General features: G+C 47.2%; 1 protein-coding gene across 2 annotated transcripts; it reads left to right on the forward strand.

Moving 5' to 3' along the window:
• Positions 1–861: 861 nt before the first annotated feature.
• On the forward strand, positions 862–23,983 carry dtymk (deoxythymidylate kinase (thymidylate kinase)). Of its 2 annotated transcripts, none has more exons than XM_038816148.1 (5): positions 862–1,357; positions 14,803–14,911; positions 20,160–20,250; positions 22,041–22,238; positions 23,004–23,983. In XM_038816148.1, exons 1-5 carry the CDS (start codon positions 1,135–1,137, stop codon positions 23,139–23,141), a joined length of 759 nt encoding a protein of 252 aa, XP_038672076.1. In that variant the 5' UTR covers positions 862–1,134; the 3' UTR covers positions 23,142–23,983. The 2 variants fall into 2 exon arrangements, with proteins under 2 accessions (XP_038672076.1, XP_038672077.1); XM_038816149.1 differs by lacking the exon at positions 23,004–23,983 and adding an exon at positions 22,482–22,776 and having other exon boundaries at positions 872–1,357.
• The last annotated feature ends 1,173 nt before the right edge of the window (positions 23,984–25,156 follow it).

The following is a 25,156-nucleotide window of genomic DNA, read 5'->3' on the forward strand; positions in this document are numbered from 1 at the left end:
AAGAAAATACAGAGCTAAGGAGAGAACGCAGGGTAATGCAATTACTCAGATAGAATTAGGTGGAATCTAAAGAGCCAGTGCAAACACAATGGATTGAATAGTTTCCTTCTGTACTGTATCACTATGATTTTATAATTATCACTCCCTTTCGCTATTATCTCTTATTCAATCTCTCCTGCTAGCCACCCGACAACAGACATTCAATTTTGTTATTTCTCTGCCACTGAGAACTTGTTAACTCCAAAATAAAATCAGAAAATGCTGGAAACACTGAGCAGGTCAGGCAGAAATTGTGGTGAGAGAAACAGAGATAACATTCCAGGTAGAATATGACTTCACAGCTGAACTGTCAGATATGCGGAGTTATTCCAATACTTTCCATTTGTAATTTAAATTTCCAGCATGGGCAGGATTTTGATATTTTCATGTTGAATCCAGTTTTGATGAAAAGTCATTGACGTGAAACATGAACTTGTTAGCAGCGCTTGTTCAATTCCCGTACCGGCCTCCCCGAACAGGCGCCGGAATTTGGCAACTAGGGCTTTTCACAGTAACTTCATTGAAGCCTAGTTGTGACAATAAGCGATTTTTTTTCTCTCCACCGATACTTCATTTCATATTATCAGACCTCCCAGCATTTTCCATTTTTGTCTCAGGTTTCCAGCACCTGCAATGTTCTGCTTCTGTTTGTTTGTCTGTCCATAGGTTACGCTGTGCGCAAGCGCGGAGATGTCATTAAGTAGACAGCCAATCAAAGCTTGGGCCGGAAACAACCAATCAGTGCTCGGGCGGCAAAAAAAATGCGTGGCAATCAATGCGGGCGGGCGGCAATCAATGCGGGCGGGCAAATGCGGACGGGCGGGCGGCAATCAATGCGGGCGCAATCAATGCGGGCGGGCGGCAATCAATGAGGCAGGAGGCGAATAGCTACTTCGGCTTCTGCTGGAAGCCAATCCGGGATTGTACCCCATGTCTCTGGGTGTCAGACATTGGATGCGAGGACTGTTGCCAGGCTATAACCAATCGGTGATCTCCTTTCTCTGACTGGCTACCAGCCCTTAGCTGGAAGCCAATGGACGCTCGGCCTGTCGGAGCACCATCCAATGGGCGCTCAGCCTGTCGGAGCACCATCCAATGGGCGCTCGGCCTATCGGAGCACCATCCAATGGGCGCTCGGCCTGTCGGAGCACAATCAAAAGAGCGCTCGTTTCTAAATGCGCGGGACTGATGGCGACCAAACGGGGAGCTCTCATTGTGCTCGAGGGAATGGATCGCTCCGGCAAGACCACCCAGTGTCGAAGGCTGCAAGAGGCTCTGCGGCAGCAAGGCCGAGCCGCTGAGGTGCTGCGCTTCCCGGGTAAAGTTTCATGAGCGGCCACTTCTCTCTTTATCCCACGTTTCTCCAGCCCCCGATCCTTGTGACCCGTATAACCCCACTCCCAAGGGGACATCTGCAGTTGCTCCCCCCCCCCAAAATCCCTGGGGACCCCTGCAATTCTGCCCCCCCCCCCCCAAGGTCACTGGAGGCCCCCTGCAATTCCCTGCCCTCCCCCCCCCCCCCCCCCCAATCCCAAGTCCCTGGGGGACGCCTGCAATTCTTCCCCCCAGTCCCTGTGACCCTCGACAATCCACTCCCATCTCAGTGACCCCTACAATCCGCCCCTCCTGTTCCTGTGTGAACACCATAATCCCCCCCCCCCCCCCCCCCCCCAATCCCAGTTCCTGTGTTACCCCAGCCCCTTTGTTCCTGTGATTTTGGGAAGCATGTTTATTTTGAGTTTTCCCCTACTCCTCAGCTCTTTCCTGTCCTGAAAAGATTGATTCAACAGCGACTGGAGATTGAAGCTGGGACCTTTCTGATTTGTGCGTCCAGATGTTGTTTGACTGAAGTTAACATAAAGTTAGCAAACAAAGTAACCTAGAACTATAATTTACTTAAGGATTTATTTATAAATTGTAATTGGCATACTCTAATAGAAACCCAAGTACTTTGTGAAGCTTTTTAACAAATGTTTTGCTGGTTTTCGGGTGGAGCATGCCACATTTGTACCTGACGGAAAGGAAAACTTGCATTTATCTAGCACCTTTCATCACCTCCAAACGTCACAATGAGCTTTATGAGCCAATAGAGTACTTCTGAATTGTTGGAAAGCATCAAGTAATGTAACACTATCATTGTGTGGGCATGAACTATCAACCATTGAAAATAACTCTTCCTTTGGAGCTTCTCACCTGCAGGAAGATGTCAAAATGTTTTGTTTTTGTTAAACAAGCAGAAGAGTAGGATAAGGTGAATCGCATTGGGCGTCTAAGGGATTGTAGAACACCAGTCTGGAAGGAGTTTTCTAACTTCTGTCTCAGTCATTTTTTAAATATTACTGAGTTAAAGGTTATGAAGAGTTGCAGTTAGGAGGAGCAATGTTTGCTTTTGATGAAATGCCATTGACCGCAAACAGTAATTTTGTTTCTAATTCTGATTTCCTTCACTTGCAGTATTTTTAAAAAAAAAAAAATGTTTTTATTCAGGCATTTATAATTTTCACAATTTTCAAAAAAAGAAGCAAAGTATAACGGGGAGCCAATGGATGTGGTATATCTGGATTTCCAGAAAGCCTTTGACAAGGTGCCACACAAGCTGCATAAGATAAAGATGCATGGCATTAAGGGTAAAGTAGTAGCATGGATAGAGGATTGGTTAATTAATAGAAAGCAAAGAGTGGGGATTAATGGGGTTTTTTCTGGTTGGCAATCAGTAGCTAGTGGTGTCCCTCAGGGATCCGTGTTGGGCCCACAATTGTTCACAATTTACATAGATGATTTGGAGTTGGGGGCCAAGGGCAGTGTGTCCAAGTTTGCAGATGACACTAAGATAAGTGGTAAAGCGAAAAGTGCAGATGATACTGGAAGTCTGCAGAGGGATTTGGATAGGTTAAGTGAATGGGCTAGGGTCTGGCAGATGGAATACAATGTTAACAAATTAGGTTATCCATTTTGGTAGGAATATCAGCAAACGGGATTATTATATAAATGAGAAAATATTAAAGCATGCTGCTGTGCAGAGAGAGATCTGGGTGTGCTAGTGCATGAGTCACAAAGTTGGCTAACAGGTGCCACAGGTGATTAAGAAGGCAAATTGAATTTTGTCCTTCATTGCTAGAGGGATGGAGTTTAAACTAGGGAGGTTATGCTGCAATTGTATAAGTTGTTAGTGCGGCCACACCTGGAGTATTGTGTTCAGTTTTGGTCTCTTTACTTGTGAAAGGACGTACTGGCACTGGAGGGTGTACAGAGGAGATTCACTAGGTTAATCCCAGAGCTGAAGGGGTTGTATTACGAGGAGAGGTTGAGTAGACTGGGACTGTACTCGTTGGAATTTAGAAGGATGAGAGGTGATCTTATAGAAACATATAAAATTATGAAGAGAATAGATAGGATAGATGCGGGCAGGTTGTTTCCACTGGCGGGTGAAAGCAGAACTAGGGGGCATAACCTCAAAATAAGGGGAAGTAGATTTAGGACTGAGTTTAGGAGGAACTTCTTCACCCAAAGGGTTGTTAACCTAAGGAATTCCTTGCCCAGTGAAGCAGTTGAGGCTCCTTCATTAAATGTTTTTAAGGTAAAGATAGATAGTTTTTTGAAGAATAAAGGGATTAAGATTTATGGTGTTCGGGCCGGAAAGTGGAGCTGAGTCCACAAAAAATCAGCCATGATCTCACTGAATGGTGGAGCAGGCTCGAGGGGCCAGATGGCCTACTCCTGCTCCTAGTTCTTATGTTCTTATGTAAGTAAACAACACCCACCCAACCAACAACCAAATCGAGCCATGGTTTGCATACATAATTCCCCAATCCCAATTTTGCACTAACCAGGTTCCCACCTAGCATCGATCCTCTCGAGGCGAACTTGATCTTCTCAAGCCTGAGAAACCTGGCCATGTCATTAATCCATAGCCCCAATTTCAGGGGCTCCAGGTCCCTCCATGCCAATAAGATCCGTCTCAGGCTACCAGGGAGGCAAAGGCCAAAACGTCCACCTCTCTCTCCCCCGAGACTCCCGGGTCTTCCGACACACCAAAAATTGCTACCTCTGGACTCGGAACCATCCTGACCTTCAATTCCTTCGACATCACATCAGCAAATTCCTGCCAAAAGCTTCGGACACACCGAAAACATATGGCCATGATTTGCAGGCCCTTCCCGCACACCGCCCAGACCTATCCTCCACCCCTTCAAAGAACCCGCTCATCCGGGCCACAGTCATGTGCGCCCTATGAACCACGTATCAGGCTATGCCTGGCACACGATGAGGACGCATTGACTCTCCTCAGGTCATCCCCTGACCTCCAACTCCCTGCCCAATTCTACCTCCCACTTTCGCTTTACTTCCCCTATCGGGGCTCCCTCCCAATCCATGAGCTGTTTATAAATTTCCGAGACCTGCCCCCCCCCCCCCCGTTTTCAACACGACCTTGTCCTGTACCCTCTGGGGCGGCAGGTGTGGAAAGGTCAACCTGCCTCCGCACAAAGTCCCTCACCTGCAAGTAGTGGAACCCGTTCCCATCAGGCAGCTCTCCTCCAATCCTCCAAATGTGGAAAGACCTCAATCTATAAGAAAGACCTCAATCTATAAACAAATCTGCCATACAGGCCCCCCCGCCACCACTGCAAATTGGTGCCCACACCGACTATCCCCTCCACCCCCATATGCTTCCTCCACTGTCCCCGCAACCTCAGAGCAGACGCTACTATCGAGCTTTGGAGCACCAAGCTGGTGAGAACAGCAGTTAACATTACCCCAAAACTTGTGCCTCGACATGAGGCTGCCTCCATCCGCTCCGATACCGACACCTTCCCCACTACCCACTTCCTGACCATTGCAATGTTTGCCGCCCATTAAATTATAAAGTTCGGTAGGGCACCCCCCCCCCCCCCCCCACAAAACCTCGCTCCAGCAACGCCTTCTTGATTGATTTGATTTATTGTCGCATGTACCGAAGTACAGTGAAAAGTATTTTTCTGCGGCTAAGGGAACGGACACAGTACGTACATCGTAGACAAAAAAGAATAATCGACCGAGTACATTGACAAATGGTACATTGACAAACAGTGATTGGTTATAGTGTGGAACAAGGTGTAAACAAAGCAATTACATGAGCAAGAGCAGCATAGGATGTCGTGAATAGTGTTCTTACAGGCAACAGATCGGTCCGAGGGAGAGTCAGTGAGGAGTAGCTGTGGGGAAGAAGTCGTTCCTATGTCTGGATGTGCGGGTCTTCAGACTTCTGTACCTTCTGCCTGATGGAAGGGTCTGGAAGAAGGCAAAGCCTAGTTGGGAAGGGTCTCTGATAATGCTGTCTGCCTTCACCCGCGGGCTTTTACCCGCCCACACAAACACAGAAATCACCACATTCGCCCTCTTGAAGAAAGCCTTAGCGATAAATATAGGAGGGCTCTGAAATATGAACAGAAACCTCGGGAGATATGTCATCATCACCGTCTGCACCGTCCCCGTCAGTGACAACAGGAGCACATCCCACCTTCTAAAGTTCCCCTTCATCTGCTCCACCAACCGAGCTAGATTCAGCTCGTGCAGCTGCTCCCACTCCCGCGCCACCTGGATGCCCAAATATCGAAAACTCTCTTCTCTTTTCCCCCCCCCCCCCCTCCACTTTGAGCGGAATCTCCCCCAATCTCTTCTCCTGCCCCCTCGCTTGGATCGCAAAGGCTTCGCTTTTATCCATATTCAATTTATACCTGGAAACCAGCCAAATTGCCCTCGGATCCCCATAATCCTCCCTGTGGGTTAGAAATGTCCAACGGCAGGTCGTTCCTGTGCTCCATTTCCCTCCTGTACTATCCCCTGCCAGTCCTTCGATGCTGTCAACGCCATCGCCAGTGGCTCAATAATTGCGCTTAATGTCCAAAAAAGGGAAGGTATGGTGGTTACGGGGATAGGGTGAAGGTGTGGGCAAGTAGTGGAACCCGTTCCCATCAGGCAGCTCTCCTCCAATCCTCCAAATGTGGAAAGACCTCAATCTATAAGAAAGACCTCAATCTATAAACAAATCTGCCATACAGGCCCCCCCACCACCAGTGCAAATTGGTGCCCACACCGACTACCCCCTCCACCCCCCCATATGCTTCCGCCACTGTCCCCACAACCTCAGAGCAGACGCTACTATCGAGTGCTCTTTGCAAAGGCCTGTGGAGACTCGATGGGCCGGATTCGCTCCTTCTGCAATGTACATTCTGTGATATAGCCAAGGCAAAAAGCAGTGGGGAGAGTGGACATCCCTGCCTCGTCCCCCGATGCAACCTAAAATAGTCCGAGCTCATCCAGTTCATCCGCACACTTGCGACCGGTGTCAGCAACGGGCCCAGACGACAAAACCCAATCCAAACACAAACCGCCCAGGACCTCCCACTCCACCCGATCAAAGGCTCTTCCCGTATCCATGGCGACAACCACCTCCACCTCTCGTTCCTCAGAGGGCATCATAATCACATTTAACAGCCTTCTAATATTCATCACCAAATGTCTCCCCTTCACAAACCCCTCCGGTCCTGTCCTATCACCCCTGGCACACAATCCTCTATTCTCAAGGCCACAGGATCCTTTAACAGGGAGATTGGCCTGTACGATCCACACTGTTCCGGGTCCTTTTCCCGCTTCAGCATGAGAGAAATCGAGGCCTGCGACATCGCTCCCGAGCCTCATTGAACTCCCTTGCCAACAAGGGCCCCAGTGCTCCCGAGAACCTTTTGTAGAACTCCACTGGGTACCTGTCCGGGGCCTTGCCCGACTGCATTGCCTCCAGCCCCTCCGTCACTTCAACCAGGCCCCAGGCCCTCCACCAGCTCTTCTTCCACCCGTGGGAACTCCTACCCCTCTTTTTAAAAAAAAAACAAAACACCTCAACCCCTCCACCCTGTTAGGGGATTCCGACTTGTATAAATGACTGTAAAAGTCCCTGAACACCCTGTTCATCCCCACCGGGTCCAGGACCGCATTCCCCCTCCCCCACCCCTTATCCTTCACTTTCCTGATCTGCTTTGCCGCCTCCTGCTTCCTCAACTGGTGTGCCTGCATCCTGCTTGCTTTCTCCCCGCAGTCGTACGCCACCCTCCCCTGTAGATAGCAACCCAAACTCCTTCTGCTGTTCCTTTAGCAGCCCCACCTCCCGGGTCTCCGAATGCGTGCTGTCCACCTGAAGGATCTCCTCCACTAGCCTATCTCCACCCGCTCCGCCTTCTCCCTGTGTGCCTGTATCGCGATGAACTCCCCTCTCACCACTGCCTTCAGCGCCTACCTACCGTGGCTGCCGAAACCTCCCACTTGTTGTTTATCTCCACATACCTCCGAATGGCCTCCTCCACCCACTTACACACCTGTTCCTCCGCCAGCAGCCCCACATCTAACCTCCATTGCGGGCGCTGTCCCCCCTCCCCTTACTCATCCGCAAGCCCACCTAGTGCGGGGCGTGATCAGTCACCACTATCATTGAGTATTCAGTGACAACCACCCCAGCCAGCAATGTCTTATCTAAAATAAAGAAGTCAGTTCGGGAGAACACTTTGTGTATACCCCTCACGGTGTACTTGACCGTCTCTAGGTACAAAAACTCCCAACCACACTGAGGTGCTGGGTGGCGATGCAGACCTCGACCCCAGCAGAATCTGCCTCTGGGCAATCAAGGCAAGAACATCTGCCCCCGCACGTATCTGTAGTCCCAATGAGTCCAACACCCCAGATATGGCAACTAACAGACAGGCGCCAGTTCAATATTCAAAATCACTGACGTGGTGCAAAAGAAGGAGGCCCAAAAGCTCAAGCTTGGGACAACACCAGAATGTGTGCGTGTAATTGGCCGGCGTCCTGGAACAGCACTCGTGCCTATTGTCCACCTCCGATAAGAAATAACTCACCACTTTTAAGATGGATCAAACCCAGTCTCGTGCATGAAGACGTGGAGTTCACTCTGCGAAGGGCTTCACTCCACAGCTCATCTACTATAGGCCCCAGCTCTTCCTCCCACCTAGCCGTTACCCCTTGCACTGAAGCCGAATCTTCTGCTAGAATCCACCTAGATAGGACCCTTTCCAACAGAGATATTGGCGGCGTCATGGGAATGTTTGGAAGATCCGTCATGTAAAATTCCGAATCTGGAGATGTCTGAATGGGTCTGAACCTGAGAGCCCAAACTTCACCGTCAGTTCCTCTAGGCTGGCCAACTGCTCCTCCAGAAACAGGTCTCCCAATTTCTCCATCCCCACACCCTAAACATGGTGTCCAATCTTGCTGGCTGGAAAATATGGTTAACACAGATGGGGGCCAGCTTCAACACTGACTTGAATTTAAATTGTCTGCATGTCCTTAGAGTGGAAAAAGCCACGTGACTTGAACAGTATTTTGTCGGCGAGAACGGGAGCAAAGTCATCACCAGTGCTCCCAAATCAGATTCCCTGCATGACCTCGCCTCTATCTGCACCCAAGTGGACCCTGGGTCGCTACACCAACCTAACACCTTCTCGGAGTTAGCTGCCCAATAATTAAACAGCATAATTAAAGTTAGGCAATGTTGGCCCCAGCCCCTGACTGTGAATCTCTTTGAAGGGCTACCCTACAAAACCTCGGTCTTGTGCAACTAGAGCTGATAAGATATCATCTTGTCGGCCTTCCCAAAGAAGTATTTAGAGAGAAAAACAGGAATACACTGGAAAAATCATGGAAGAATGTTCATCTTCATTGGACCCTGCCTGCCAAGGACACGGGAAGGTTATCCCACCTTTGCAGGTCGGTCTTGGCACTCCCCACTAGACCAATATAGTTCTGCTTACAAAGCCAAGCTGCCCACCTTACTCCTACTGCTAGTGAGGTAGCCCCAGCCCAGGATATACGCTCAAAAGAACAAAGAAAGAAAAACTCCCATAAGTGCTCCCACTACAAATCCAACACCCTTTCAATGCTTAACATCCCAAGGGTCATGTATTTTCCATACTGTAGAGATGTACCACGCAGATCTAGTGGCGCTCGCGAACACTAAAACTCAGTGGAGATTTGAGTTAACACTTCTCGGGTGCAAATAAGAATTGTTTATTGCCTCTATTTGATCACAATTGAGAATCACTTAAATCTTATTCTCTAATAAGTCCGGCATGCAAAAAGGACTCAAAGAAGTAATTTGTACACAATTTAACTTTCAAATGATACAGAAATGATTTTCTTGCTTACGGCAAACAGTTTGCATTTACTTCAAGAGTTAGAGTGGAAAAGTGTAAATATGAAAAATAGAGACAGCGAGTAAGTTAGATCAAAATATAGAATGATCCAGGATAAAGATGGCCGTACGGACTATCACGGTTATACTAAATCATATCAGTCTTTAGCCATCTATCTACACCCCTATGTAATCCTAATTGGTTTGGGTTAAAATCAAATGAGTTTGATTTGACGGTTAGCTGTCAATCTTTAATGTGTAACATTAACTTGAAATGCTTCATAAGTGAATTCTTGTATGTGTTATGGAATGCGATTCTGTGCCGTTATTGCGAGCGGCTTGAACTGACTTCTTGCTGACTTAGCTGTTATCAACATTGAGAACAATGGTGCCTTAATATTACCATGTCGTTGCTATGCTGTTCCCATGGAGCCTGCCCTGTCCTTGGACACTCTTGTCAGTGTTTGTTTTAATCTATCAGGTTCTTCTGTGTTTCTGTTGAATTATGTGTTTTTATGTTGTAGAATTTGTGCTGTGTCATGCTGCTTTGTAAGCTACATGTTTTGAGATGACCTGAGGTTATGAGTGAATTTAAAATGGGTATTCAGTAAGACAGAGGCTTGATATTTAGCTATCTTTTAACTATTAGGTGTGTTAGAAAACGGTTGGCTTCTACACATACTGATACTGTAACCATTAATTCCCCCCACCCCCCCATCGACACCATACGACATATACAAACATATACAAAATACAAACCATATCAAACAAACCTTTCCCGTTTGCCCGCATTAAAGTCCAAGTCAAACCTTTTAATTAAGTCCCAAGTCCGCACTCCTTGACAAGAGCCTCCGTCTCCTCCAATGTTTACAAAAATAGTCTTTAGGGCAGCACGGTGGCACAGTGGTTAGCATTGCTGCCTACAGCGTTGAGGACCCGGGTTCGAATCCCGACCCTGGGTCACTGTCTATGTGGAGTTTGCATGTTCTCCCCATGTTTGCGTGGGTTTAACCCCCACAACCCAAAAGATGTGCAGGACAGGTGGATTGGCCATGCTAAATTGCCCCTTAATTGGAAAATATTGTGCACTCTAAATTAAAAAAAAAAGTCTTTTGATACAAAAGTAACTCTCAGCCTTGCCAGGTACACCACTCCAAACCTCACTCCGCTTTTGTTTGTCGCTGATTTTGCCTTATTAAGGCTACTGACCTCTTCGCCAACTCCGCTCTAACGTTCTGGCAAATCAGGATGGTGCTTCCTTCCCAACTCAAATCCAGATTCTCTGTGGACCATTTCAGGACCCACTTTCTGGAAGCTACGGAATCTAACAACCACCGGCCCTGGTGGCTCATTCGCCCGGGGAGATTGGTGGGCTCTATCCAACTCCAGAGGGGACATTTTCTCTCTCTCTCTCTCTCTCTCTCTCTCTTGGCCCTCCACCGCGTCCGGCAACTCCACGATTCTGAGGTTCTGTCTCCTCGACCTCTTCTCCGGGTCGTCCACATTTGCCTTCATGTTCTTATTTCTCTCCTCCACCAACAGTATCTCAGATTCCAATGAGGCCATTTGGTTTCTCTGTCGTGACCAGGCTGCCTCCACATCCTTCAGAACCTCTCGATGTTCCTTCACAGCCTCCAAAGTTTTTCTCGGCTTCTCCAGAATCGGGGCAAGCACCTCTTTAATTAAAGTTTTGAGGGTTTCCATCATTACATTTCCTTGCTTATCAAAGTGTTTCTCGAATTGCTTTTCAAACTCTTGCGCCACCAGCCCAGTCAGCGTTTCAACTGTAATAGAACATAGAAAATAGAACAAAATAGCACAGAACAGGCCCTTCAGCCCTCGATGTTGTGCCGAGCCATGATCACCCTACTCAAACCCACGTATCCACCCTATACCCGTAACCCAACAACCCCCCCCCCCCCCCCCCCCCCTAACCTTACTTTTTAGGACACTACGGGCAATTTAGCATGGCCAATCCACCTAACCCGCACATCTTTGGACTGTGGGAGGAAACCGGAGGGGCTGTCTCCACCATCTTTCCACCCAATGATCCACACAAAATCTCTGGTTCTGTCGAAGGATTACCACCAGTAGTCTTCTTGCCACCAACCTTTTTTGTAACTTTGGACATACTTTCATCGACAGAATTCTTTATGCAATTAGATGGGGTGGATTTGAACATAGAACATACAGTGCAGAAGGAGGCCATTCGGCCCCTCGAGTCTGCACCGATCCACTTAAGCCCTCATTTCCACTGAAACCCAGTAACCCCGCCCAACCTTTTTGATCACTAAGGGCAATTTATTATGGCCAATCCACCTAACCTGCACATCTTTGGACTGTGGGAGGAAACCCACACAATCATGGGGAGAACGTGCAGACTCCGCACAGACAGTGATCCAGCTGGGAATCGAACCTGGGATCCTGGCGCTGTGAAGCCACAGTGCTATCCACTTGTGCTTCCCTAAGCTACTGTTTGCTCACCAAAATTCCCCAGAAACTGGGCACAAAGTACCTAAAAGAAGGACCCCGGTGGGAGCTACCTTAGGTGTGACCTCTCCTACAAGCTACTTCCGGAGGTCTCCCCGGAACAAATCTGCACTTGATCTGAGCCAAAAGACTGAGAAGTGATCCCCTGGAACAAATCTGATGAACCTTCATTGTACTCCCTCTGTGCCAATAATATAATTCCTAAAGTGAGTGGACCAAAAGTCCAGAGTATTTATGGTGCGACCTAACCATGGTTCCATAAACTTATTGCTTCTCTACTGCCTTTTCTCACTCTAAAGCTGTATGTCATGGGCAAAAAGGCAGATATAAGCAATACATCACAGGTCATGAGGTTCGGCCCAACTTGTCCGTGCCGTCCAATTTTTACCACTAAGCTAGTCCCAATTGCCCATGTTTGGCCCAGCTTACCAATACAACTGTCAATGCTTTTCAAAAGACAAAATTGTACCCGTCTCTACTACTGCTTCTGGCAGCTCGTTCCAGACACTAGCCACCCTCTGTGGAAAAATTGCCCCTCTGGACCATTCTGTATCTCTCCCCTCTTACCTTAAACCTATGCCCTCTGATTTTAGGCTCCCTACCTTTGGGAGCAGATGTTGACTATCTAGGCGAGGCAGCACTGCGGAAGGCATGTTCTTATGCTCCATGCAAAACAGTTTCAAGCTTCTGTAAACCAGTTTAAGCTAATTAACAAGCTGCAACTGCTCTCCCAGAGCTTGTACACCCTCAGTGCTGTTGTGGAGGGACTGCCAGGATTTTGACCCAGGGCTGGTGCCCTATTTCCAAGTCAGGATATTATTAGAACATAGAACATAATAGAGGCATACAAAATGATCAGAGGGTTAGATAGGGTGGACAGCGAGAGCCTTCTCCCGCGGATGGAGGTGGCTAGCACGAGGGGACATAGCCATAAATTGAGGGGTAATAGATATAGGACACAGGTCAGAGGTAGGTTTTTTACGCAAAGAGTGGTGAGGCCGTGGAATGCCCTGCAACAGTAGTGAACTCGCCAACATTGAGGGCATTTAAAAGTTTATTGGATAAGCATATGGATGATAATGGCATAGTGTAGGTTAGATGGCCTTTAGTTTTTGACTTCCCATGTCGGTACAACATCGTGGGCCAAAGGGCCTGTACTGCGCTGTATCGTTCTATGTTTAACATGCAGTGCAGAAGGAGGCCATTCGGCCCTCGAGTCTGCACCGACCCACTTAAGCCCTCACTTCCACCCTATCCCCGTAACCCAATAACCCCATCTAACCGTTTTGGACACTAAGGGCAATTTAGCATGGCCAATCCACCTAACCTGCACAGCTTTGGACTGTGGAAGGAAACTAGAGCACCCGGAGGAAACCCACGCACACACTGGGAGAACGTGCAGACTCCTCACAGACAGCGACCCAGCGGGGAATCGAACCTGGGACCCTGGCGCTGTGAAGCCAGAGTGCTAACCACGTGTGCTACTGTGCTGCCCGATGTTATGTGACTTGGAGGGGTACTTGCAGGTGGTGGTGTTGCTAAATTTGTGCCTTGTAGATTGTGGACAGGTTTTGGGGAGCCAGGAGGTGAGTTACTCACCACAAGATGCCTAACCCCTGACCTGCTCTTGTACCCACAGTAATATGGCTAGTCCAGTGAACGATAGCCTTATTCAACAACTTATGGTACCAACGCCCTTTTGGATCCATCTTTCTATTCACTTTCCTCTGGACCCGTTCCTCCTTCCAGACCACCTCCTTGCTCTGTATTCACAGTACCCTCTGACCTTTCACTCTGATCACTCTGACCTGGGAAAAGGCCACAGCAACATCCCCTTATACCCCCAACGCAATTAATTTTGAACTTGGCATAACACAGTTATTCTGTCACCTTCACCTTATCTGCAAACCAGATGAAAGGTCATTGAATTGAGACATTAACTCAGTATCTTTCTCCACAGAAGCAACCAGACCGGTGTATTTGCAGAATTTTCTGTTCATGCCTCCAATCACAGTCGTTTGTGAGCTTTAATATTAAGATTAATCTATGCCATTAACATATTCTTGCTCGGGTTACTGTCTGCAGAGACAGCACCATAATTAAGGAAACAAGAGGGTGGCACAGGGGTAGGTAATGCTACCTCAGCACCAGGGACCCAGCCTTGGTGACTGAATGGAGTTTGCACATTCTCCTGTGCCTGTATGAGATTCCTCTGGGTGCTCCGGTTTCTTCCCACAGTTCAAAGATGTGCAGTTTAGGTGGATTGGCCATGCTAAATTACCCCTTAGTGTCCAAAAAGGTTAGATAAGGTTTACTGGGTTACGGGGATAGTGTGGAGTGTGGGCCTAGGTAGGGATCAGGGTTGATGCAGACTCGATGGGCCGATTGGCCTTCTGAACTGTAGTGGTTCCATGTTTCTAAGAATATCAAGATAATACTATGGCACTGTCGCTGAATATCAACAGCATCATCTATCTTCACACTACCTTAATTGAACTTCTGTTGAAACCTGCATCAATTCCTCTGATGTGTCTAGACTTGACTATTCCAATGCTCTCCTGGTTGGCCTCCCACCCTCCATAAACTTAGTATATCCAAAACTCTATTGCCCAAACTCTCATTAAATCATCCTTTACACTGCCTCCCAGTTTGACAAGCCCTTGATCTTAAAATCATTGTCCTTGCTTTCAAATCCTTGTTTGTCAATGTCTCTCCCTATCTCTGTAATCCCCTCCAGTCCTGCAACTAAATGCAATCTTTGTGTTTCCAGAATTCTGACCACTTGCACACAACTGATTTCCTTCCCTCCTTCATTTGTGGTTATACTTTCAGCTGTCTTGGCCTTGCGTTCTGAATTCCCTCTCTAAACCCCTCTACCAAGGTCTACTTTTTAAAACAATTCTAAAAATCTACTTTGACCAAGCTTCTGTCCTAATACATCATGTCCCAACTGGTGTCAAATCTTGTTTCAGAACACTCCTGTGAATCTTTTGGAATATTGCACGACATTGAAGGCTGAATATAAATGCAAGCTGTTGTTCTTAAATGAAAACATGGAAGTGAACATCCCTGATCAGTGTCTTGTTTGTGTTCAGACAGAGGGACTGAAATTGGCCACCTGATCAGCTCATACCTGGAGAAGAAGAAGAACTTGGATGATCACACTGTGCACCTGCTCTTTGCTGCCAACAGATGGGAACGAGTGTAAAGGAATTCTAACATACTTTTAAGATTGTAAATTTGGAGACGTGGGTGATCCTTTCTCGGGTGTAACTGTTGCAGTGTATTGGGTGAAAGCACACTTTCTGATCAGTTATTCTGTTCCTGTTGCCCTGCATTTCTAGCTTGAAGTGTAATTGGTTTCAAACTGCACAGTATTGAATCCAGTTGCTTTTTATTTTACTAATTTACAGGCAACACCTGCCAAATCCACAACCATTACCTGTCTAGAAGGACAAGAGCAGCAGATAGCTGGAAAACCCACCACCTGGAGGTTCCCCTGGTAGTTGTTGTGGGTTTGGCAGGTGTTGCCTAAGAAACCTTGGTGAGTTACTGCAGTGCATCTTGCAGATGGTACATGTTTGCCACTGATCGTTGGTGGTGGAGGGTTTGAATGTTTGTGGAAGGGGGAGCCTTCTACCGGGCAGTTTTGTTCCTCTATGGTGTTGAGCTTCTTGAGTGTTGTTGGAGCTGCACTCATCTAGGCAAGTGAAGAATATTCCATTACACACCTGACTTGTGCCTTGTAGATGGTGGACAGACTTTGGGGGGTCAGGAGATGAGTTATTTGCCATAGGATTCCTAGCCTTTGACCTGCCCTGGTAGCCACAGTATTAATATGGCTAGTCCAGTTCAGTTTCGATCAATGGTAAACCCCAGGATGTTGATTGTGGGGGATTCAGCGATGGTAATGCCATTGAATGTCAAGGGGCGGTGGTTATATCCTCTCTTGTAGAAGATGGTCATTGTCTGGCACGCGTGTGGCATGAATATAACATGCCACAACAGCCCAAGCCTGGATATTGTCCCGGTCTTGCTACATTTGGACATGGACTATTTCATTATCTGAGGAGTCCCAAATGGTGCTGAACATTGTGCAGATCTGCAAACATCCCCACTTCTGACCTTCTGATGGAAGCGAGGTCATTGATAAAGCAGCTGAAGATGGTTGGACCAAGAACTCTACATATGAGGTGTAGGTACACCCACAGTTCCAGGATGTTGGCCCAGTGACAGTGAAGGAATGGTGTGTGGCTTGGAGTGGAACTAGCAGGTGGTGATTTTCCCATGTAGCTGCTGTGCTTGTCCTTCTAGATGGTATCTATTGTGGGTTTAGAAGGCACATAAAAGGAGCCTTGTTGAGTGGCTAGTTGGTATACACTGCATCAACAATGGATGGAGTTGTTGAAGATGGTTGATCGGGTGCCAATCATGCAGGCTGCGTTCCCTTGAATGGTGTCAAGTATTGCATGTGTTGTTAGATCTGCACTCATCTTGGCAGTGGACAATATTCGTCACTACTGCTGACTTGTGCCTTGCTGTATTAACTGCCCCAGCCTCTGACCTGCTTTTGTAAACACTATATATTTGTGGCTTGTCTGGCTAAGTTTCCAGTTGGCCAGTGACCCGACTTCTGCAGTATGATGTTGGGAGATGGTGAGAAATGGTGATACCATTGAGCATCAACAGGTGGTGGTTAAATTTTCTCTTGTTGGAGATCATCATTCCCTGCCACTTGTCAGCCCAATGTTGACCAGGACTTGCTGCATGTGGGCACAACTGCTCAAGTATCTGAAGAGTTATGAATGAAACTGAACACTGCACAATTATCAGAAAGCTTCACAATTTCTGATTTTTATGATGGAGGCAAGGTTGTTTTTGAAGCAGCTGAAGATGGTTGAATCTAGGACACAACCATGATTAATATCTACAGCAATGTCTCAGGGCTGAGGTGATTGAACTCTTTTTTTAAAAAAAAAATAATAATTTTTATTGAAAAATTTTGAAGTTATACAACAACAGCGAACCATAATAAAATACCAAAAATAACAATAATATTAGCAATCATAAACTCCTCCCTCTTCCCCCCCCCTCCACCCACCAAGGCTAGGAACCCTCCTAGCCGCGAACCATCCTCCATTGTACTTCCGTGGGTCAGCTAACTTCTGCTGACCCCGGAAACTTCCGCCAATAGCCCGACCCCTCCCAAAGTGGGATCATCCCCTAATCTATCCCTCCTCCAGGCACCGCTCCAGCACGGGGAAGAACCAGTTAAGGCCCTGCCTGCCCCCGTCATCGTCTCCACCCCCCAGCCCCGCAGCGCGGGAAACCAGAGGAAAGCCCACGTTTTCGCACTGCCCCACCACACCCTTCTGACTCAGCTCCCAAATGCCAGCCCCACTCCATACCCCCAACCCAACATAGAATACAACAAACCCCCCCCCCCCCCAACCCTCCCCGCAAGATACAAAACTCAAACAATGCTCCACAGCAAAACAAAAACATAATAGAACAACACCCCCATAAATAACCATATCAAAATTGCAAAAGTACAAAAAAAAAACACAGCAACAGCAGAAACCAGCAATAAAGCATTACAACCGACCCCGCAACCCCCAACCCCTAGTTCAAATCCAGTTTCTCCGTCCGCACGAAAGCCCACGCCTCCTCCGGGGAGTCGAAATAATAATGCCGGTCCGAATAAGTTACCCACAGGCGCACGGGCTGCAACATTCCGAACTTTATGTTTTTCCTGTAAAGCACCTCTTTCGTCCGATTAAATCTGGACCGCCGCTTAGCCACCTCCGCACTCCAATCCTGGTAGATCCGTACTACCCCATTCTCCCAATTGCTGCTCTTCACCTTCTTGGCCCAGCGCAGCACGCACTCCCGATCACTGAACCGGTAGAACCTCACCAGCACCGCACGCGGGGGTTCATTCTCCTTGGGCCTCCTGGCCAGTACTCTGTGTGCTCCCTCCAGCTCCAAGGGCAGATGGAAAGACCCGGCCCCCACTAGCGAGTTCAGCATTGTAGCCACGTAGGTTGTCAGGTCCGACACCTCCAGCCCCTCCGCAAGGCCCAAGATCCGCAGATTTTTCCGCCTCATGCGGTGATCAAGCTCCTCAAAGCGTTCCTGCCACTTCTTGTGGAGTGCCTTGTGCCCCTCCACCTTACTCACGAGGATCCCGGCCTCCTCCTCTCGTTCAGTGGCCTGCGTCTGCAACTCATTGATGGCAGCACCCTGGGTCGTCTGAATCTCCGACAGCCTTCTGTTCGTTTCCTGCAGAGAGCTCAGTACCTCAGCCTTGAAGTCTGTAAAACAGCGCAGGAGAGCAGCTTGTTGCTCCAGGGCCCACTGCTTCCACTCCTCTGGAGCTCCTCCGGCCGCCATCTTGGATTCCTTCCCCCGTTTTTTCTGGGGAGCTGCTGCCATTTTTTCCCCCTTTCCACTCCGAGTTCGAGTCATGGACTGCGGGGAAAGTCGATCAGCACACCTTCTCCCACCGGGAGACGTCGAAAAATTTCCGTTTTGGGCTCTGAAAAGCGCCAAAAAGTCCGTTTAAAACGGGAGCTCCCAAATGTGTGGCTTCCTACGTCATCGCCACCATCGGAAGTCAGGTGATTGAACTCTTAACAACCGCAACCATTTTTATTTGTGCTAGGTAAGACTCCAACCAGTGGGGAGTTTCCCCGATTCCCATTGACTTGCATTTTAATAGGTCTTCTTGAAGTCACATTCAGTCAAACACTGCCATAATTCTCCTTCCCTCTGGAACTCTTTTTTTTTGTCCATGTTAGGATCAAGGCAGTAATAAAGTCAGCAGCTGTGGCCGTGGCAAACTGTCTGTCAGTGAGCATGTTATTGCTGTGTAAGTGCTGCCTGATAATTACCCTCCATGACTTTGGTGATGATTGAGTAGGCTGATGGGGTCCCTAGTAGCCCGGCGGAGGATCTTGCTCCAATGGAAGGATGCGACGCCCTCAAGCGTGGAGGCCTGGATCTCTGATATGGCGGGGTTCATTAAATTGGAGAGGGTGAAATTTGCCCTGAGGGGATCAGTACAAGGGTTTTTCAGGCGGTGGCAGCCTTTTCTGGACTTCCTGGCGGAACGGTAGGGAAATAGGCCGGCAGCAGCAGCAACCCGGGGGGGGGGGGGGGGGGGGGGGGAAGAGAACTGTGCACATGGGTTTGTGGAGGGTGCTATCTCTTTCCCTTTCGTTGTCTGGGGGGGGGGGGGGGAAGGGAAGAGAACTGTGCACATGGGTTTGTGGAGGGTGCTATCTCTTTCCCTTTCGTTGTCTGGGGGGGGGGGGAAGAGAACTGTGCACATGGGTTTGTGGAGGGTGCTATCTCTTTCCCTTTCGTTGTCTGGGGGGGGGGGGGAAGAGAACTGTGCACATGGGTTTGTGGAGGGTGCTATCTCTTTCCCTTTCGTTGTCTGGGTGCTCTTTTCTTTTTGGTTTTGTTCTTTCCTTTTGTTTGAAGTTTCTCTTGAAGCTGGGGGGGTATTGTTCATGGGGTGTTACCGCGGGTGTTTGTTAATAGAGTTAAGATGTTTATATTTTGTATTTTGTAAAAATTTCAATAAAAATTATTTTTTAAAAAGAGTAGGCTGATGGGGCTGTTTTTGGCCGGATTGGCTTTGTTCTGCATTTTGTTGATACTTGCTAGATATTTTTCCATTTTGGGTAGATGGCAGTATTGTAGCTGAATTGGAAAAACTTGTAGAGGTGCGACTCGTTCTGGAGTACACGTCTCCAGTAGGGCAGCACAGTAGTACAAGTGGATAGCACTGTGGCTTCACAGCGCCACGGTCCCAGGTTGGGTCACTGTCTGTGTGGAGTCTGCATGTTCTCCCCGTGTCTGCGTGGGTTTCCTCCGGGTGCTCCGGTTTCCTCCCACAGTCCAAAGATGTGCAGGTTAGGTGGATTGGCTATGATCAATTGCCCTTAGTCACCAAAAAAAAAGGTTAGGAGGGGTTATTGGGTTACGGGGTTAGGGTGGAAGTGAGGGCTTAAGTGGGTCGGTGCAGACTCGATGGGCCGAATGGCCTCCTTCTGCACTGAATGTTCTATGTTCTATTTCCAGTATGTTGTCAGGGCCCATCGCATTTGCTACATCCAGTGCTTTCATGCTTGACACCTTGTGGAGGGAATTGAGTTGGCTGTAAATTGATATGTGATGGAGACTTCAGGAGACTGTCAAGATTGATTATCCACTCGGCACTTCTGCTGAATGATGGTTGCAACTCCTTGATTTGTAATTGTGTCTCCAGAGCATTAGACCTGATCTCTGGGTTATTTCAGTAACACAGTCACTCTTATTGTTCCTTGTTGTCTCTACTTTAAATGCGTGAGTACTGGAATGTTGAAATGCGTGTTTGATTTAGATTCCCTGGAATCATTGGACTGCGCTTACTGTTGTGACATAAAATTGTTCTCTGTTCCAGGCCACTGATTAAAGAGAAGTTACAGGAAGGTGTCACTGTGATCCTGGACAGATATGCATTTTCTGGAGCTGCATTCACAAGTGCAAAACCAGTAAGTAACACAATGTAGCAGGTAAAAAGTATATCTGAAATGTGTAAACCAGTTTTAGTGAAGGGGCTCTGACATATCTCCCTGCTTTTTCCTTTTAAAAAATAAATAAATAAATTCAGAGTACCCAATTTTGTTTTCCAATTAGAGGCAATTTAGCGTGCCATTTCACCTACCCTGCACATCCTTTTGGATTGTGGGGGTGAGACACATGCAGACACTGGGAGCATGGGCAAGCCCCACACGGACAGTGACCTGGGGCCGGGATCGAACCCGGGTCCTCGATGCCTTGAGACAGCAGTGCGACCTACTGCGTCATCGGGCCACCCCTCCCTGCTTTTTCCTGACGCAAGATCAGAGAACTGCATTGGAATTGATCACTTGTATTTAAGATTGATGAGGTGTCTTATTTTTGTACAAATACCCAGCATCTGAAAGAAGGTAATTACAATTAAAATCCCCAAGAAATTGCTGGAAGCATAAGGCAGGTCAGGCAGCATCTGTGGAGAGAAACAGAATTAGCGTTTCAGATCACAGAATTGTTGTGGCGCAGAAAAGACCATTTGGCCCATTGTGTCTGCACCGAATGACTTAGTGCCGGTCCCCTGACTTTCCCCGTATCCCTGCACATTGTTTATATTCAAGCAGTCATCTAATGCCCCCTTGAATACCACACTTCCAGGCATTCCAGACCTGAACCAGTTGTTATGTGAAAAAGCTTTTTCTCACATCACTTGTTTCTTTTGCAAATCACCTTTAAATCTGTGTCTTCTCATTGTTGATCCTTTTACAAGAGGGAACAGTACTCCCTATCTGTCCACCTCTTTCCTCATTATTCCCTCATTATTTTGAACACCTCTATCAAATCTCCTCTGAGCTTTCTCTTCTCCAAGGAGAACAGGCCGACCTCTCACATCTGTCCTCATAATTGAACACAGTAAGAAGTCTTACAACACCAGGTTAAAGTCCAACAGGTTTGTTTCAAACACGAGCTTTCGGAGCACGGCTCCTTCTTCAGGTGAATGAAGAAGGAGCCGTGCTCCGAAAGCTCGTGTTTGAAACAAACCTGTTGGACTTTAACCTGGTGTTGTAAGACTTCTTACTGTGCTCACCCCAGTCCAACGCCGGCATCTCCACATCATGGCTCATAATTGAAGATGCAGATGGTCGAATATTGATGGTGGACATGATATTTTTGAATTATTTGATGTGTGTAACCTTCAGAACTGAAGAATAAGGTTTGAAAAAGATAAATTGATAAAAGTCGACCGAAGCATTTGTGCAGTATCTTTGACGACCACACTATGTCCCCACAATCCTTCACAGCCAATGAAGTGTAAGCAGTTTCTCACAGCAAGCTCTGAAAATAAATAGCAACGTGATCATGAATGATGTTAGTTGAGAGTTAAGTATTGGCCAGGATGAGGCATTAATGAGTTGAATGACCCGAGGTCTACAGATGGGAAACCTGTTGTATCGGTTCGGACTTCAGTGAGAGGATGGAAAGACTTACGAAAGCAAACGAATGTGAAAATAGTTGAAGAAGGCATTTGCATTTCTCAAGCTGCTTTGTAGGACTTTGATTTGATAGAGGTCTTTAAAATTACAGAGAAATTTGAAAGGGTAGATATCGAAAGGATGTTTTTACTTGTGGGGGAAACCAAAACTAGGGAGCCACAAAAAATAAGGTAGTCACTGTCTGTCTGTGTATAAAAGGAATTTAAAGCAATGTTGATTTTAATGCTGATCATCTTCTCCTGTACTAATGATACTTCAAATGCTTCATCAAATAGGATTTCACACTGGAATGGTGCAAACAACCAGACATTGGTATCCCAAAGCCTGATGTGATCCTCTTTCTTCATCTTAACCCTTCGATAGCCATGAAGCGAGGAGGCTTTGGCAATGAGCGATATGAGAAACTTACCTTCCAGGAGCTGGTGCTTCAACAGTTTGAAGAGCTAATGAAAGATGAGAGCCTGGACTGGAAGGTATGGACAGACTATCTCAGATGGACTATAGTTTTATAAAGGAAGGCATGGGAAATTAGTGACCTTGAGTGTGTCATTGTCGCCAAAAAGTAAAATAATTTTGTGGAGTGGGGGAAGTGGTGGGCTGCGGCGCGGGGGAGGAGATGTCACCCCAGAGAATAACACTGAAAACAATTTCTGCAACATTCACCATTTAGTTGAGAGATTATCTAACTAGATTTTTATTTTATTTCAATAAAACAGAGATTAGATGCTTCCCAAAGTATTGATGATTTACACCAGGAGATAATGTCCAAAGTGAAGAAAACCATAGAGAAAGCCAGCAAGGAGCCTATTGGAGAACTCTGGAAATAAGATCCTTCTTTCCTGTCCAGAAGATAAGAGATTTGGGGACGTGGACTTTTTGAGAAGAATATTGTCCTTTTGCTTGCAACTGCAATTTCCAGATTCATCTCGTATTCCCCCATCAATTGCTGTGAAAGGACTTGTTTCTGCTGCCTAGCTTTTCAAAGTGCCATAAAAATAATAAGAGTAATCACTTATTGTCACAAGTAGGCTTCAATGAAGTTACTGTGAAAAGACTCTAGTCGCCACATTCCAGTGCCAGTTCGGGGAGGCTGGTACGGGAATTGAACCCACGCTGCTGGCCTGGTTCTGCATTACAAGCCAGCTGTTTAGCCCACTGTGCTGAACCAGTATTTATCCATCTAGGTGTAAAAAGTGTTTCATTAATTTTAATACTGATCATCTCTCCTTTTTTTTTAGGAATGTCCCTTTTTAGAAAACCAGCACGGGACCCCAGACAGCAAAAAAGAGCAGTTACTCCAGGAGCTGAAGCCTCGCCCGTGCCCTACTCCCAGCTCTCCCCCCCCCCCCCCCCCCCCTTGCTTAACTTCCTGCTAGCCTCAGAGCCTGAACCTCCTCATGCCCTGAGTCAATGTTGCTTGTGAAATCTAAATCCGTGTGGGTTTGCAGTAAATTGGTGACCAGTATTCCTCCTAGGTTACCAATAACCTTTACAGGGTCTGTTACTACCTGTTCTTTCTCCATGACTGAGTAATCAAACAGTGCCAGTGGTCTTGATGCCTGAACAACCTTCAAGCTGTTAAATAAAAGATCTCACAGGCAACACTGATAGCTGTGGTTTTATGTTCTGGTATTCTAGAGCAGGAAGGAAATTAAAAGAGGCTTTGATCATCACTTCAATGAACCCTAACATTTGCGATTTATTTCATTACAGCGATTTACTTTCAGTCATGGGGTAGATTCTGTGAATATAGTGGTGTCCTTTGATATTGGTCATGAACAAATGGCAGGATATACAGTTCCTTTTCCAGACCTTTATTTGTATCAGTGGCGTTGCAATTCACTGTCACAAATCAATGTGTTTTCTTTCTTGGGATTATAGTCAATGCTGTTCACATGGTCTCCGTTACCGGAGACCCGTTGTTGGTAGTTTCCTTTTGTGTTGTGCTTGAGCATTTCATTTAGAATGTAGATCTCCACAATTCTGTAACATTTAATTTTTAATTAACATGGACATCGGGCGAGCATTAAATGCATGTGAATGGCATGTCAACAAGGGGCAATGTAAATATTGCCACAGTCCCAGGTGACCATAGGCTGCTTTCCCTTTTGAGGGGGAGAGCTGACTGGTGGTGATTTTTAAAAAACATCATCTTATGGGCATTTTAAAAATGATGTACATTGCCGTTCGTTTTCATTTATTATACAGTGTAAAAGGGCTTTGTGTTGCGTTTCTTTATTTACAAATTGTTGCTGTGTAGTTTGGCATGTTCTCCTTCGTGCCCCCCTCCTGATGGCCTCCCTGGTCGATCCGGAGGTGTGCTGTTCCTTCTCCTTAATTCCCCCCCCCCCTTTCTTTTCTCCCTCTGTCGTCTTCAGCTGTTCCTTTTTGTGGAAGGGGTGCTGCCCCCCCCCCGCCCCAGTATTGTCTCTCTTTGTCCCTCTCAGATTCTCTTACTCCTCTTTCCCCCCCCCCCCCCCCCCCCCTTAGTTGTGTGTCCCTGACGTTCCTCCTTGTCTTTTTCTTTTCCACTTTCCCTTTCTAATCCTTCCAGTTTCCCCCTCTAATGGCTTTTATTGGCCTCGAACAGGTTTTGGAATAGACCGACAAATTGCCCCATGCAGTAAGGAACCCTTCCTCTGACCCTCGGATGGCATATTTGATCTTCTCCAGGTGGAGAAATGTCAGCGAGCCAGTTTGTAGTTGTGGGTGGAGCTGCTGGTCGCCAGCCGAGCAGGATTCTTTGGCTTGTGATTAGGGAAGCGAAAAATAGGGTGTCAGCCTTCTTCCCTATGTGTAGCTCTGGCTGCTCTGAATCTATATTTTGGAAGGAGGCCTTGGGGATGAAGATCGGTATGGACCTTGGTATGTGAACTGCTCGGCCCAAGATCGCAAGAAACTGCAGCGTGTGGTGAATTCAGCCCAACACATCACACAAGCTTGCCACCCGCACATTGATTCTGTCTACACCTGCTGCCTCAGGAAGGCAAACAGCATTATCAGAGACCAATCCCACCCAAACTTTGCCTTCCATCAGACACAAGTTCCAGACATAGGAGCAGCTTCGTCCCCACAGCTACTGGACTCAACGACTGTCCCTTGGACTGATCTGTTCCCTGTAAGAACACTATTCATGACTCCCTATGCTGCTTTTTCTCATTTATTTGTTTTGTTTGGCCCCTTGTTCCAGACTAACCAATCACTTTGTTATTGTACTCTGTCGATTATTCTTTTTTGTCTACTATGTACGTTCCCTTGGCCGCAGAAAAATAGTTTTCACTGTACTTTGGTACATTGAACAATAAATCAAATCAAATCAAACCTAAACAGGAAGAGGAACCTTGGCAGTACATTTATTTTGATTGCACTCTCCCCGACAGGGAGAATGGGA

This window comes from Scyliorhinus canicula, chromosome 13, assembly GCF_902713615.1.
Source record: "Scyliorhinus canicula chromosome 13, sScyCan1.1, whole genome shotgun sequence".
NCBI lineage: Eukaryota > Metazoa > Chordata > Chondrichthyes > Carcharhiniformes > Scyliorhinidae > Scyliorhinus > Scyliorhinus canicula.